At 35.0% G+C, this 13,701-nt stretch overlaps 1 protein-coding gene across 5 annotated transcripts in view; it reads left to right on the top strand.

Moving 5' to 3' along the window:
* Nucleotides 1-759: 759 nt before the first annotated feature.
* LOC113085541 (A-kinase anchor protein 13-like) overlaps nt 760-13,701 on the top strand; it is a 39,715-nt gene continuing 26,773 nt past the window's right edge. For 4 of the 5 annotated variants that reach the window (XM_026255178.1, XM_026255179.1, XM_026255181.1 and 1 more), the window contains exons 1-3: nt 3,723-3,874; nt 10,038-10,101; nt 13,353-13,474. In XM_026255178.1, the coding sequence (XP_026110963.1) occupies nt 3,800-3,874; nt 10,038-10,101; nt 13,353-13,474 (261 nt within the window). In that variant the 5' untranslated portion in view covers nt 3,723-3,799. Of the gene's footprint in view, nt 822-3,722; nt 3,875-10,037; nt 10,102-13,352; nt 13,475-13,701 lie in introns of those variants that run through there. The other variant, XM_026255180.1, reaches the window with a different exon arrangement.

Raw genomic sequence — 13,701 nt, forward strand, 5'->3', positions numbered from 1 at the left:
AATAAAAGTTGCAATATGCATTATTATGCAGTATGCAGTATTTTTTGTAGCTCCAACAGTTTTAGTGGTTCAAAAAATTTTTTTTTAGTATGAATCCATCAGAAACCAAGATTCCTGTTTAATTTCATCACTGATGAAACAATACAGTTTGATTTGTCTCTTGTGACAGTCTCTTCAATGATCAACCAAAATTAAGTAATTATATTTTTCTGATCCAACATAATGATTAAAAGCAGCCTGTGCATCTCTGACACACACACACACAACACACAACGCCTGAGCGAACAGGGTGTATATCATCGTGATTTATGTACATAATAAAATGTAACTTAGCAACAGGTGATGTCATTATGGGATGTCCAGGAAAGTGAAGTTCCAAGACAGGTCAGCGTCCATTTCCTGAACTGAACTTTCTCCGTTCTCACAGTGACCGAAAAAGTACATTGGTACACCCATGTTTTTAAAAGAGTACTGTTATCGTTGCTGAGTTACGCAACTAAACTAAAATAGCCAGATTTACTATTTCCAGAAATATGCCTGTTTGGTTGATGCTTTTGCAGTGCAGGACATGTTTTTAGTTCATTTATCATGACTCGTATATTCCATTCTTGAGTGCACTACAAATAATGTTATTAAAATAATATTTTTTTTCTTCTTTAATTTCACGAACAAATTTATACAGTTTTTTTCTTTTACCTTTTTAACATTAAGATCTCACTGATTTTATGAATTTGAAATGTTCTGTCACAGTGTCGGATGCACGTTTGGACTTTCAAAGGACAATGTGGCCGGATATCATGGACAAAAATGATGCACTAGTGGTAAGTACTAAACATATAGTGTTTATAGACTTTAGATTTAATTTACTACACTTGACTTATGAAATACGCTGTGGGTGTGTGTTGTGACATTAATGACATCCCATAATAGTTAGCAACTATTAATTTTATTATTATTATTTTTTTTAATACTGTTTTTGTTACTACTTTGTTTTAATGTATGTTAATAGATGATTTTTACTATTAGGTTTCACTGTTTTTCAGAATCACATGCCATTTTTGTTTAAAAGAGTTATTTAGTTGTCCCAACAGGACACTTAAATTGATTTCAAACCTTTTTTTAAACTGAAATAGCTTCGTGCTTTTTTGCCAGTATCTCTGTCAGTGAGATCCTAACATTCATCAGTATTTACAGTTGCTTTGAAGTAAATAATTTTGAACACCGAGCTCCAAATGGGGGCGATATTTCCCTGAAACAACATAAGTTAACGGTCCTGTTACTCAGCAGCATTTCGTTCGGGTCCCTATGGTGTCAGGCACATGTATAAGCAATAACAGATGTGGTCCTCCCTTTTATCTTTAGACCTGCTAGTTATGAAAAGATCTGAGAATTATTATAAACATCTGAATATCCCGAAGTAATATCTTTTGATATGTGGAGCCAGTGCTACAATACAGAAAGAAATACACTACCGTTCAAAAGTCTGTTCATATTGTTTTTTTATCTTTTCCTATCTTATTCATCAATAGAGCATTAAATTTATCAAAAGTGATGGTAAAGACATTTATAATGTTAAAAGATTTTTATATAAAATAAAAAATCACAAAATTAAGTATTTACACACAAATTTTAAGCAGCACCACTGTTTTCAACACTGATTATAATAGGAATTGTTTCCGGAGTAGCAAATCATTATGTGACACTGAAGTAATGATGCTGAAAATTCAGCTTTGCATCACAGGAAGAAATTTCAGTTTCAAATAATATCAAAATAGAAATGGCTATTTTAAATTGTAATAATATTTCACAATATTACTGATTTAACTGTATTTCTTTGATCAAATAAAATAAATGCAGCCTTGGTGAACTAGTGGACTTAAAAAAACACACACTTTTGAATGGTACTCTATATGCAGCCATATGCTCTGGTTTCAGTTTTGTTGGTTTACTCTAAAGTGCTTGCACACACAATGTGATTGTGCTCTTGTTATTCAAGGTAAAAAAAAGTTGCTTGTGTGTCTGGGTTCACAGAAACACTAGATGTGGTAGCGTTGAGGCGTGAAGTCCAGAAGCAACGTGGATTTGTTTATTTTGTAAAAGTTCAAATCGAAGCACTAGAGATAGCTGATAGAGATGCATACATGTGAAGCAATTGACGAAATGCAGTTAATTGACTTTTTGGGAGGCACAGTGTATCAGGTTACATAATGATTATTCACAGCACAGTGTTTTGAGCTGTAGTTTGGCAAGATCAGCTATTCTCCTGTTGGACATTGACAGTTTAATGGCGTGACATCTGGGCCAGCTGTTCATCCACAGGCTTCTTTACATCCGTTTGCGGGAATGGGGGGCTGCGATTACCCTTTTATGTGAACCACAAGTGCTGAAGGCCTTTTACTGCAATTATAACCAGCCCCAATCCTGGCAACACACGAAGCCACGATTTTTATTAGTATTTTTTTTGCTTATTTGACCTCTGGACATCATGAGCAGATGGAAGAAATCACTAGTCAGTGTTGCTCAGCCTCGTTTCCTATGTTTTGTGATTGTGGCTCCGGACAAAATAGCTCCGGACAAGCTAAGATGCTCTAATTAGAAATTGGTTATTTACGCATGGCACGACGTTTAACAGGAATATAATAATAATAATAAAATAGCTTAAGTTAGCCGTTGTTGTGTGAGAGTTAACGTCCCCGTGTTAAACTGAAATAAGCCAAACTAATATGACAGAATTCCTCAAATGCCATTTCTAATATTTATTAGATATTAGCATTGCTGTTTGCTTTCCCTCCCAAATGATGTCACTTCCTGGAGGATGATGTAATCAAGGTCCTGGCTTTTGTGAATTCAGGGATGTTACACAACACTAAGAGCATGGGAATATTGATATTAAAGACATAGAAGAAAAACCTTTAAACAATGTGGGTTTTTCTACTTTTTAATATACAAGTACTCAATATAGTATTTAATTAATTTTAGATTTTTTTCATATATATTTTCTTTCATATATATTTTTCATTGCAATTTTAATTTAAATATGAGTAATTTTTATTTTTATTAGTTATTGTTTTTTATTTCTATTTAGTTTTTATTCATAGTTTTTTTTAAGCTAATTTTAGTGCCTCATCTTAAACTAAATGAGAATCAAAAATGTTTTTATCTTTTTTTTCCTCATATTTCATTTCAATGTAAACAAAATATTATTATTGTTTTAATTTTTTTTTTTTTTGCTTTTAGTTTTAGTTTTAGTTATGTTAACTATAAATAGATAAAATAAAAAATAAACTCTCAGGAAACCTTTTTTTTTTTTTTTTTGATCGGAGGAAGAAAAAACTAAAAACCGGCAAACCATGGAAATTTTCTTTAGACAGTTTTTCATCTTAGTAGGTGCAGCATGACACATTTTCTGCTGATACCAAAGTAAAGAAATGATTTTTAAAATTCATGAGCACTTAAACCCTGAACCAAATAATATAATTTGCATATTAAAGGTACTTCATTGCAGGAATGACCCGTGTGCAGGAAAAAGAGTCATTGGGGTGGGATGGGGTGGCAGGCGCAACGAAAGAGGAAAAGAGACTGTTTGCATATGCGAGTGTGTGTGTGTGTGTAAGAGAGAGAGAGAGAGAGGGGAGTGGAGGATGAGCGAGGGAAAGGGGCCGGTCCTCACACAGATGTGAAAGATTAGGAGCGTCTCACTTTTCCAAACGCTTAACCGTGGAGATTGTGCCTGTCAGGACCTCATGTGGGAAATAAGCTTTGTTCAGTGTCACGGTTTCTTCTTACGTGTGTTGGAAAGATGTACGAGCGATACAAGCGGAGATATAGTTTTTGTGCCAAAGGAGAGAGAACTGTGGATGTAGTTTTAATCAAGGTAAGAAGATCTGTAAAAAAGAAAGGTTTGACATTCGATGCTGCAGCATTGTGACTATATATGCTTTAAATTGTAGGTTTTAAACTAGTCTCACGGCACAAAGCGTGTACAGAAATGGATTTTTGTCAAATTACTAAATCATTATAAAATGATTGATTGCTTCCATTTTCCTCATTTGTAAGACACTTTGGATAAAAGTGCTGCTAAATGACTAAATGAGATCTCTGACATTTTACTACAGACATTGCCATCAATCGCAGTTTGAGACATTAATAAATATATACAGCAATCTCACATGGGTCTCCTCAGGAGTTTCAGAACAGATCACAACTGATATCTAATTTATGATCTTTCCTATATACTCAAGTATGACTCTGTACTTATTATAATTGATTTTCAGAAAGTATTGCTAACTTATATGATTTTCCAAGCTAATGTTCATAGAAAGCGTCTGTTCCTGTAGGCCATGTCTGTGCATTTGCAGTCAGCTGTTATTTCTGAGTGTCTGAACTCTCTCATGTCTTATTTGTTGATTCATAGTTCTTTTGTTGGCTTGACATTCTGCCATTAACACATCATGCCAGACCGAACACTTGTTTTCAGCTGTTTAATGTGGTTCAACAGACACACACACTGAAGCGTTGATCTGCCAGTTTGATCAAACAATGAAGATGTGTGGCTTGATCGGTCTTAACAGTCATTAGCACAGATGTCACTTCTTTCCAAACCTTAAATCCCCAAGCTCTCAGTAAACTATTGAACTATTTGTTTAGTGGCATTGCCGTCAAGATTTCGTGTTTCTCTCACATGGCAGTCCATGACTCAATTTCCTCTTTTGAATTTGAATGCCTGTGGTCATAGAGTCACGGAGTCATTTGATTCAGTGCAGTTGATTCAGTGTATTTGAAGCCAATATAAATAGAGTTCATAGGTTTATTGTAAATGATTCATCATTGCACATTATTCCAAAAAAGTACAGTACTTGACTTTGTAAAAAATAATTTTTCATGTGATCGATCCCTCTTGTTTTTCAACCTTTTATCAGTCAACTTATTAAAATAAAAAAAAAAGTTGTTTTTCAATCAAATTTCATACACTACATTTCAAAAGTGTGGGGTTGGTAAAATGTATTTAATGATTTTGAAAAGTCTCTAATCAAGGCTGGATTTATTTGATAAAAAATACAGGTATATCATGAAATAAAATAAATATTGTTAAATATTATTACAATTTAAATAACGGTTTTCTATTTTACTTTTAAATCGAATTTATTCCTCTAATGCAAAGCTGTATTTTCAGCATCATTCCTCCAGTCTTCAGTGTCACATGATCCTTCAGAAATCATTTTAATATGCTGATTTGCTACTCAAGAAACATTTCTTATTCTTATAAAAGAAAAAAAAAACAGTTTTGCAGCTTAATATTTTTGTAAAAACTGATAATTTTTTTCGAGATTCTATGTTAAAAAGAAATTTCAAAAGAACAGCATTTATTTAAAATAGTATTTGTGTTGCTTTTGATCAATTTAATGCATCCTTATTTCAAATAAAATCATTCTGACCCCTAACTATAGCACTATAGTGTATTTCAAAAGTAAAATGTTTTGCAAGTGATCCTAAGGCATTTCTTTAGCCTTCCGTGCTTAATGACTCCTAAAGACTGGATGGCTGTTGGATTGGAGAAATGCCTCTGGGAAAGCTCAGATACAATGTTTTGACTGTAAATGGAGTTTGTGCATGAGTGTGTGCGTGTGTTTGCGCTTACATGTTGAGGTCAGGAACTGCGTGAGTGGAAGGGGCAGCTCAGTTTGGTGACCGTCTGGGAGCCGCTTCTCAAATCCTAACGGTTTCCTTTGGCTCTCAGCCTGGAGAGAATGATGGAGACGGGCCGTCGGCCAAGTGACTTCATAGCGCTGTACCGCAGCTAAAAAATCACCATCTTTACAATCAGCACAAACTAGAGATTTTGAAGCTTTGCACAGTTTGAAGACGCAGGTTTTGGAAACACAAATGGTGTTGTAGGATCAGAAATTAGATTCAAAATGTCCCACTAACTGATTAACGTGGTCTTATCATGCCATACATTTTATCCTTAAGCAGTTGCTTTTGTATTACAGCTTTTTTTTTTTTTTTATTCCCGCTGCATGCATCGAGAGCCAGCACATGGTCTGTGCTTTTTCAAACCAGATGTGTTTTTATTGGGTAGACTTCTGAATGCTCTGAGCTTGACAGAGTCTGCTGGCATGGCCTTTTTGGTTTCTCCCTAGCGCCACAAATATGCAGTGAGAACGGCAGCGGTGCCAGATTCTGGAATGGGACACTGGGCCATGTTTGGCTCTAAACAGACTTCAGGGTTTGGGCCTGTGTAATGGAGAGCGGTTTGAAGCATCTTTAGAGCATCACAATATATAGTGGTTGACATGTAAGCATGCAGTTTTTTTAGACAGATAGATAGATGGATGGACGGTTAGATGGATTATGGTTTGATTCAAGCACATTTGTTGTAACACTTATTCAGTGATTTTGCTAATTGCATTTTGAACTGAGTAAACTAAAATTAACGAGTACTTGATGAATAAACTCCCAGAACCCTAGGGTTAGGAGTCAAACTCTCTAACCACTAGGCCATGACTTCCCCCTTTAAAAGTGTAAATGCCTCTTATATCAATCTTGTTTATATATTTAAATGTCTGTCTCTTTTGCATACAGTACGTATAGCTCAGTGGCAGTTAGAGATGCAAATGTTTATTTTATATTCAAGCTGGTTTGGTTTTTAGTCCCCTTAAGCTGATTCATGGAGTTGCTTTTTGAAACAAAAGAAAGTCTCTGTTACTGTACATACTGAATGCGATTGATAGGTTAAATATGCCATATTTCAGTTATTTGTTTCTGGAGCAGAACTGAACCCTTTTGCCCTATCAGTTTGTGGTCTCCTGCTCAGTCAAACTTTTACATTGACTCAGTATTAATATATTATGGATAAAGTTATTTTTTTAATACTTTAAAATGCAACCGAACACTCTAACTCGAACACTGTTGAACAAGGATGTATTAAATTGCGCAAAAGGGGCAAGACTTTTACACTTTTACAAGAAACTCTTAAAATAAATTGTGTTCTTGTGAACTTTACATTCATTAAACAATGAAAAAAATGTTTCCTGGTTAACGAATAATAATAAGCAAGTGCAAATCGTCATATTAGAATGATTTCTGAAAGATCATTTGACATTGAATACTGGAGTAATGATAGTGAAAATTGAGAAATAAATTACATTATAAAGTATACTGAAATAGAAAACCGTTATGTTAAATTGTAAATAAATTTCACAGTATTAAGCCTCGTACACACCGGAATGATTATCGCACGCTTATCGCCGGTGTTTTTCGACGCGTCTTTTGTGTTTTGTGAAGATCACATTAAATTGTGCAAATTCACTCCCTGACATTAGATGGCACAGAAAAACCACGGGACACATCAAGTCCTATTTGATCTGCAATCCCTCTCCATAACAACTCCCTTTTATTGATTTTTGTAGTCGCTGTTGCGTTATTCGTAAAACCCTTTGTGTTCAGACACCAATGAGACCAGCAGCTCAACATTCATCTTGCCAAGATGCATCTTCTTGGTCTACTTACTTCCTCTTCTTTGTCAGGTATTAAGTGTGCTCGGCAAGACCGCTTTGTGCTTGAGCGCCACCAAGTTGTGTTTTACTGTAACTTCAGCAGCTCCAGGCACGTGAACAAAAGTGCCAATCTCATTGGTCAGCCAGTTTTTAACAGGGCACGTCAAACCAATAAATGAGCCTGAGGCGTTTTTGGCACCTTGTGTTTTTTTGCACCCTTCGTTTAGTCACGAGGAGAAATGGACCATTTTCTAAGCATAAGAGACTTCTTTCAAAACCATTAAAAAATTCTACCAGACACAAATGGATTGTAATTGTTTTGTGCATAATTTACTATTAATATATTTCCTAAAATCATCTCGCACATGTGATCTCTATACGTGCCGTCTCTGACTCCCTGGACAAATGGATCTGATTTTAGTGTGAACAATGCCTAAGAAGGGATTCATTCATCCAATGAAAACATCTCGTACACTTTATAATTAAATAAACCCTCAACCTATTCGCTCACGGTCTGGCAGCTATAAGTCTCGTTTAGAGTTCTGCCGCTTATGCCTAAACAATACAGCTCTTTTCATTTGTAATCTTTTTCATCTTTTGTTGGCGTTTCAGCCGCAGTGGATGTGTGATATCATCAGTCACTCTGATGGGAACTGCTGTACAGAAACCCAAAGAGTGTGTGTTTGTGCTCTCTGGCCTGTCTGTAGGCAGGGCTTGTGTTTGGGACAGTGTTCTCCACACGCAGTGCCTTCCCAGAGGCACACAGTGGTTAGTCAGAGCCCTGGCATGAACGTGCTCATCAGTGGAGCGTTGTGCATTGTAAACTGCTTTAAAACTGTGCATGGCCACTTGGTTTTTGAGGGTGTGAACATAATTAGTCCCTGCTCTTGGGTCAAATCAGAAGCCATTTTTCTCATTCTTGACGTTTTTCTCCTGTATTCCCTCCCTCTAGGGATCTATTGTTGGCTGTCTTTCTCCCCCATCCGATCTTGCATCACCTGGACGACCCTGTAGCTGGGTTATAACAAAGGCAAAAGAGCTTTTCAGTGTGCTTTCCAGCCGAGTGAATAACCGTCAGCGGTGCAGATCGCTGTAATACAGGCTTTCTGTTGTGGGTGCTTTGTACAGGTTGCTGTTCGTAACATGAGATCTGTGTAAACATTTTCAATATACTGTATTTATTCATATTTTAGTGCCTCAGATCAAAAGCTGACATAGAGAAGGGAAGCAGGCATGAAATTTATTGGGCCTCTTTAGTATAATACAGACTGAAACTGGACTAAAAAAGGTAAGTATGGTATACTAGATACACAAGAACTTTTTTTTTTAGCACCAAGCCATATGTGACCTGTGTTAGGACTGCTTTGTCTGCTGGTTTGTTTAAAACAAAATAAGAATTGCAAAATACACTCCCTGCTTTTTTTCCCCAGCATCATTACTCCAGTCTTTAGTGTCACACGATCTTTCAGAAATCATTATTTTTATATATATATATATATATATATATAATATTTCTTATTTTTATCAGTGTTGGAACAGTGATACATTTTTCAGGATTCTTTGATCAATAGAAAGTTAAAAGATACAGGATTATTTGAAATAGAAATATTTTTTTCATGTCTTTACGGTCTCTTCAATATACTAATACATTTAATGTGTCTTTGCAGAATTAATAATATATATATATATTTTTTTTCAAAACCATATTTGGTGGAGGAACAGTTTATTTTTCTTCATAATTGTTATTTTAAAATTACACAATAGGGATTTTTTTCCTGTTGGCCACCATTTTTTAATGTATTTTTATATTTGCTAAAAAATAATATTTATATTTTTAATTAAATGTTGTTGTTTTTTTACCACAATTTCCTCTTTCCAAAAAAAAAAAAATTAGTTGCTATAATGTATAACTCCCTGTATTCATTTATTTACATAGAAATAAAATATTTCATAGGTAATAATTAAACTTATCTATGGATTAAGGGAGTGAAATCACTGTAGCGCACAGCCTCTCATGGCTAATTGCTTTATTTTACAACATATTCAAAAATAGCTTATCTTATTTGAGCTCTATCTGTTTTATAAGCTGGGTTTTGTAATTGCAGCCATTGTTTCTTCTATGCATTGGATTGAATCCAGCCAGCAGTAGTTTGTTTGGATGTCTGGCTTGTGGGGAGCATCTCAGCATTGGATCCTGATTGCTGAAGCCGCTGTGGTCCCTCAGGGCCGGTGCGAGGTGGTGTGTGGTCTATGATGAGTGAGATGCAGCTGTTATGGGGTCCACAAACCACAGACTGAGCTCTAACCTTATATATGCTGCAGACTCTGAGCGTATGTGAGCAAAGCTGCTGCGTCTGTGGCCTAGGCATTCACTAGAAACCCACGGTTTCATTGACCTTTTCAGCAGTGAAAGAAAATGAAAAAAACTCATCAAATTTGAATGCAGTCTGATGTTTATATTTGCTTTGAATATGTTAAACAACTTTTTTCCAGCTAGACAGTCACATGAGTAAGACCATATCTTCCTCTTTCTGTCCCCAGATCCACAGAGACAAAGACGCACTGTGTTCCAGTGTTTCCCAGAAGAGACACAACTTATCCACAGGTAAGATCACACTTCCTCGACCTGATATCATGTTGATGGTTATGTCATTTAATGCTTAGATTTATCTAGTTGAAGCTTATCCATTTCAGCAGCCATTATTTCAGTCTTCGGTGTCACATGATCCTTCAGAAATCATTCTAATATGCTGATTTGCTGCTCAATTATTAATAATTACTCATTATTATTATTAATGTAAAAAAAATGCATTCCTTTTTAAATCCTACCCCAGACTTTCCAGTGGTAGTGTAGCAAGGTGTCCACACAATTATTAAGCAGCTCAACCGTTTTCAACTTTGATGATAATAAGAAATGTTCTTGAAATTCTTGAGCAGCAAATCAGCATATTAAAATATTTTCTGAAAGATCATGTGACGTAGGTGTAATGGGAAGCTCAGCCTTGGTAAAATGGTTATTTTAAAATATAATAATATTTGTTATATTACTGCTTTTAATGTATTTTCATTATACATTATACGTTTTTGAATGGTAGTGTGTGTTTAATTCAGTACTAAAAAGTTTTCATAACACTTTACAATTATAATTTATTAACATAAGTTAAACTAGTTAACAAACAAACATTGAAAAATACTTCTAATTGTAGTTACATAAAATCAATAATAGTGCCTGATAATATTTAATGTATCTGAACTGACATGAAGTAAAAATAAACAGTATTTTTTATATGTAAACAGATTAATAACCAGTGCAGTAAATAAATTGATAATTTTTAGTAAATTTTAGTTAATGCATTAACTAATGGGAGCGTATTGCAAAGATTTGATAGCAAACTATTGTCTGAAACAGTTAATTAAAATCTAATTATATCAATCTGCTTTTATGTATTTGTGTGCTTTTTGTGCATATGTTGTAGGTTTGGAAACATGTTAACGTAATTTTCTCTCTGATTCATTTGTGAGTCACGTCGCTCATGCACTTCATGTGATGAGCAGTGTTTTGTGTGGCATGTGTGCCTGCTTATGAGGTTCCTCGACACATAGGATGCTGTCTGTGTAGGCTGTAATGTTAGCCACAGTTTCTTTTATAAAAACATTTCCACCCTCTCTGTGACCCTTAGAATTAAACGGGCTGTTTTGATGTTTGTACCTTTAAAAACTTCTATACAATATGTAAATGACAATATGTAAATGACTTCAGTTATGATTGGCTTGCTTTCCAGGAAGGCGTAAACTTTGCATTGTAAAAACACGAGAGTGTGTCTACACAGACTGAACCATTTAATTTCAGAAGAGAAAGGAAAAACTTGTTTTCTTGTAGTGAGGTTCTTAAGGAAGTATGATGAATTGTGTGGTGCGCAAGGAACAGAAGATAGTAATGGCAAGTGCTCGTATAGAGGAGCATGAAGGCATTGTTGATCTTTACATGAAACCTTTCTGAAGACTGTTCACCTTTTAATACACCAACAGTTTCTGGTATAAAAAAGAGAGATGCATTCAAATGCATGAATGCATTCAAGCCGCAAACATGATGCAGTGCTAAAAAGAGAGATTTCCTGTTTAATGAAAAGTGTATTTGTACTATAGGTTTTTTTTTCACCAATTGTGAACATAAGTGGCATAACTTGCTTTTTTCCAGTTAGACTACCCTGAATGGATTGTCTTAAACACACAACTTTTATCACTTATCACTGATCACTGATGCGTGTTTGTAAATGCAGGAAGTGGGTTGAGATTTATTAATCACTTCCTTGCAATCATCAAACATTTTTAAACATTTAACAATGTAGCAATATAGGTGCATGGTTTCAGGTTTGTCACAGTGCTGTGTTTTAAAACCATGCAAACAATTTTTTTTTTAAATACATATATTTTTTATTTACATTTTTTTCATTAACATGCTAAACATTTTGTTCCATTATATTTGTATTTAATTATTCAATTAATTTGTATTGCTTAATTATTTCTTTTTTATTTACTATTCATTTTTAACCTTTTTATTATGCAGCAAAATGTTTTAATTTCATTGCATTGCATTGCATTTCTTTGTGGTGCGTTGCATTGCATTGGAATTTCCAGGAACTGTAACAGGAGAAATTCCATTTTGAACATCACATTCTAGTTGCATGGTTGCAGTTTCATCAAATTACAATGTTTTTAAAGCCAGCTGAAAAATATGACTATTTTAAACTTAATTTACTTTTTTTTTTTTTTTACATGCCAAGATATTGTTCTTTTTATTTTTTGCTCCTCTGTTTTTAATAACATGCAAAAAAAGTATTTTACATTTACATGAACATTTATGCATTTAACAGACACTTTTATCCATAGCAACTTTGTTATGTACAGTAAGTTCCTGTGGCTAAGTGGTAGAGAATTGCGTTAGCAACGCAAAAGGTTGTGGGTTTGATTCCCAGGGAACACATGTTAGGTAAAAAATGTTTGCCTGAATGCACTATAAATCGCTATGGATAAAAGCGTCTGCTAAATGCATAAATGTTAATTTTTAATTTTAACTTACATTGCATTGAGGCATTTAGCATTAAAAAATTATGAGAAATCATATCAAAAACATACTACAAATAACCAAATGTAACTTGGATTATATATAGATACGAAACACAGAATCTTTCTCAGGTGCCTGTCATGACCTGTGTGTTTATGTTGTCAGTTGTTTATCTGCAGCTGAGGTAATGACGCTTGCTTTTACTTTAGCATTGAGAGCAGACGCGTAGAGAAAGGCAACTGTAGCGGTCCCAGCGAGTCCCCTCCTTCACATCCCAAAACATGGAACCACCTGTGTGTTGTGCGACAGCTGATGAAGCTCACACCCTCATGACAGATCTGATCCCAGCCTTCACACTCACTCTCTTTAACGCTTAGACAGTGAGTGTGTTGCACTTTAAAAGACTAGAAGAAAGCGAGAGAAGGAGGGAAACAGGCGGTATTTTTCTAGGTTATGGAATCTGTTGAGGTTTATCATGATGGTTTTGTCTCCCTCGTGAAATGGTTTTGTTACCCACGCGGCCGTATGGTACTGAGAGACGCTTCAGATGCTTCTATCAAGATAGTCAGACTTTGCTGTCTTGAACACATGTGCCGTTGTACAAAGATCTGTTCTGAAGAGGACATCACATGTTTTGTTTAAGAGGACATTGGGCTTCAGTAAGAGAAGTTCTTTGGAGACTTTTATGATAGACTTTATCTGGATAAACAAGCTATTTTAGCACGCTGCTTTTTATAGTAAATGCTATAAATTTGTCTGTCATCATGTGAAACTGTATGTGTTTGTTGCAGAAAGTTCGCAGTATCCAGAGTTTTACACTTGCAACTCGGAAACAGTCACGTTTCGGGACTCAGGAAGCGATACAGATGGATTTCTCAGTCCTGACACTGGAGAGGAAAACATCTTCAGAAAGGTGAGCAAAATCATTACATTTTTGGAAGAAATGTGCGTTGTTTGTTATATGGTTGCTTACTGCTTAAGTCTTTGGTATTTTGGTCCCTATATATGGCATGATTGTCTCTCTCAGTGTTTATTTTATTATATTTTATTTTATTTTTCCAGCGGGCAAAATAATTGGACTGCTTATTTTGAAAGTGAATAGAGCACAACTAGCTGCACACATGTGAGGTTTCATTCGTG

Source organism: Carassius auratus, unplaced genomic scaffold (assembly GCF_003368295.1).
Source record: "Carassius auratus strain Wakin unplaced genomic scaffold, ASM336829v1 scaf_tig00041806, whole genome shotgun sequence".
Taxonomy (NCBI): domain Eukaryota; kingdom Metazoa; phylum Chordata; class Actinopteri; order Cypriniformes; family Cyprinidae; genus Carassius; species Carassius auratus.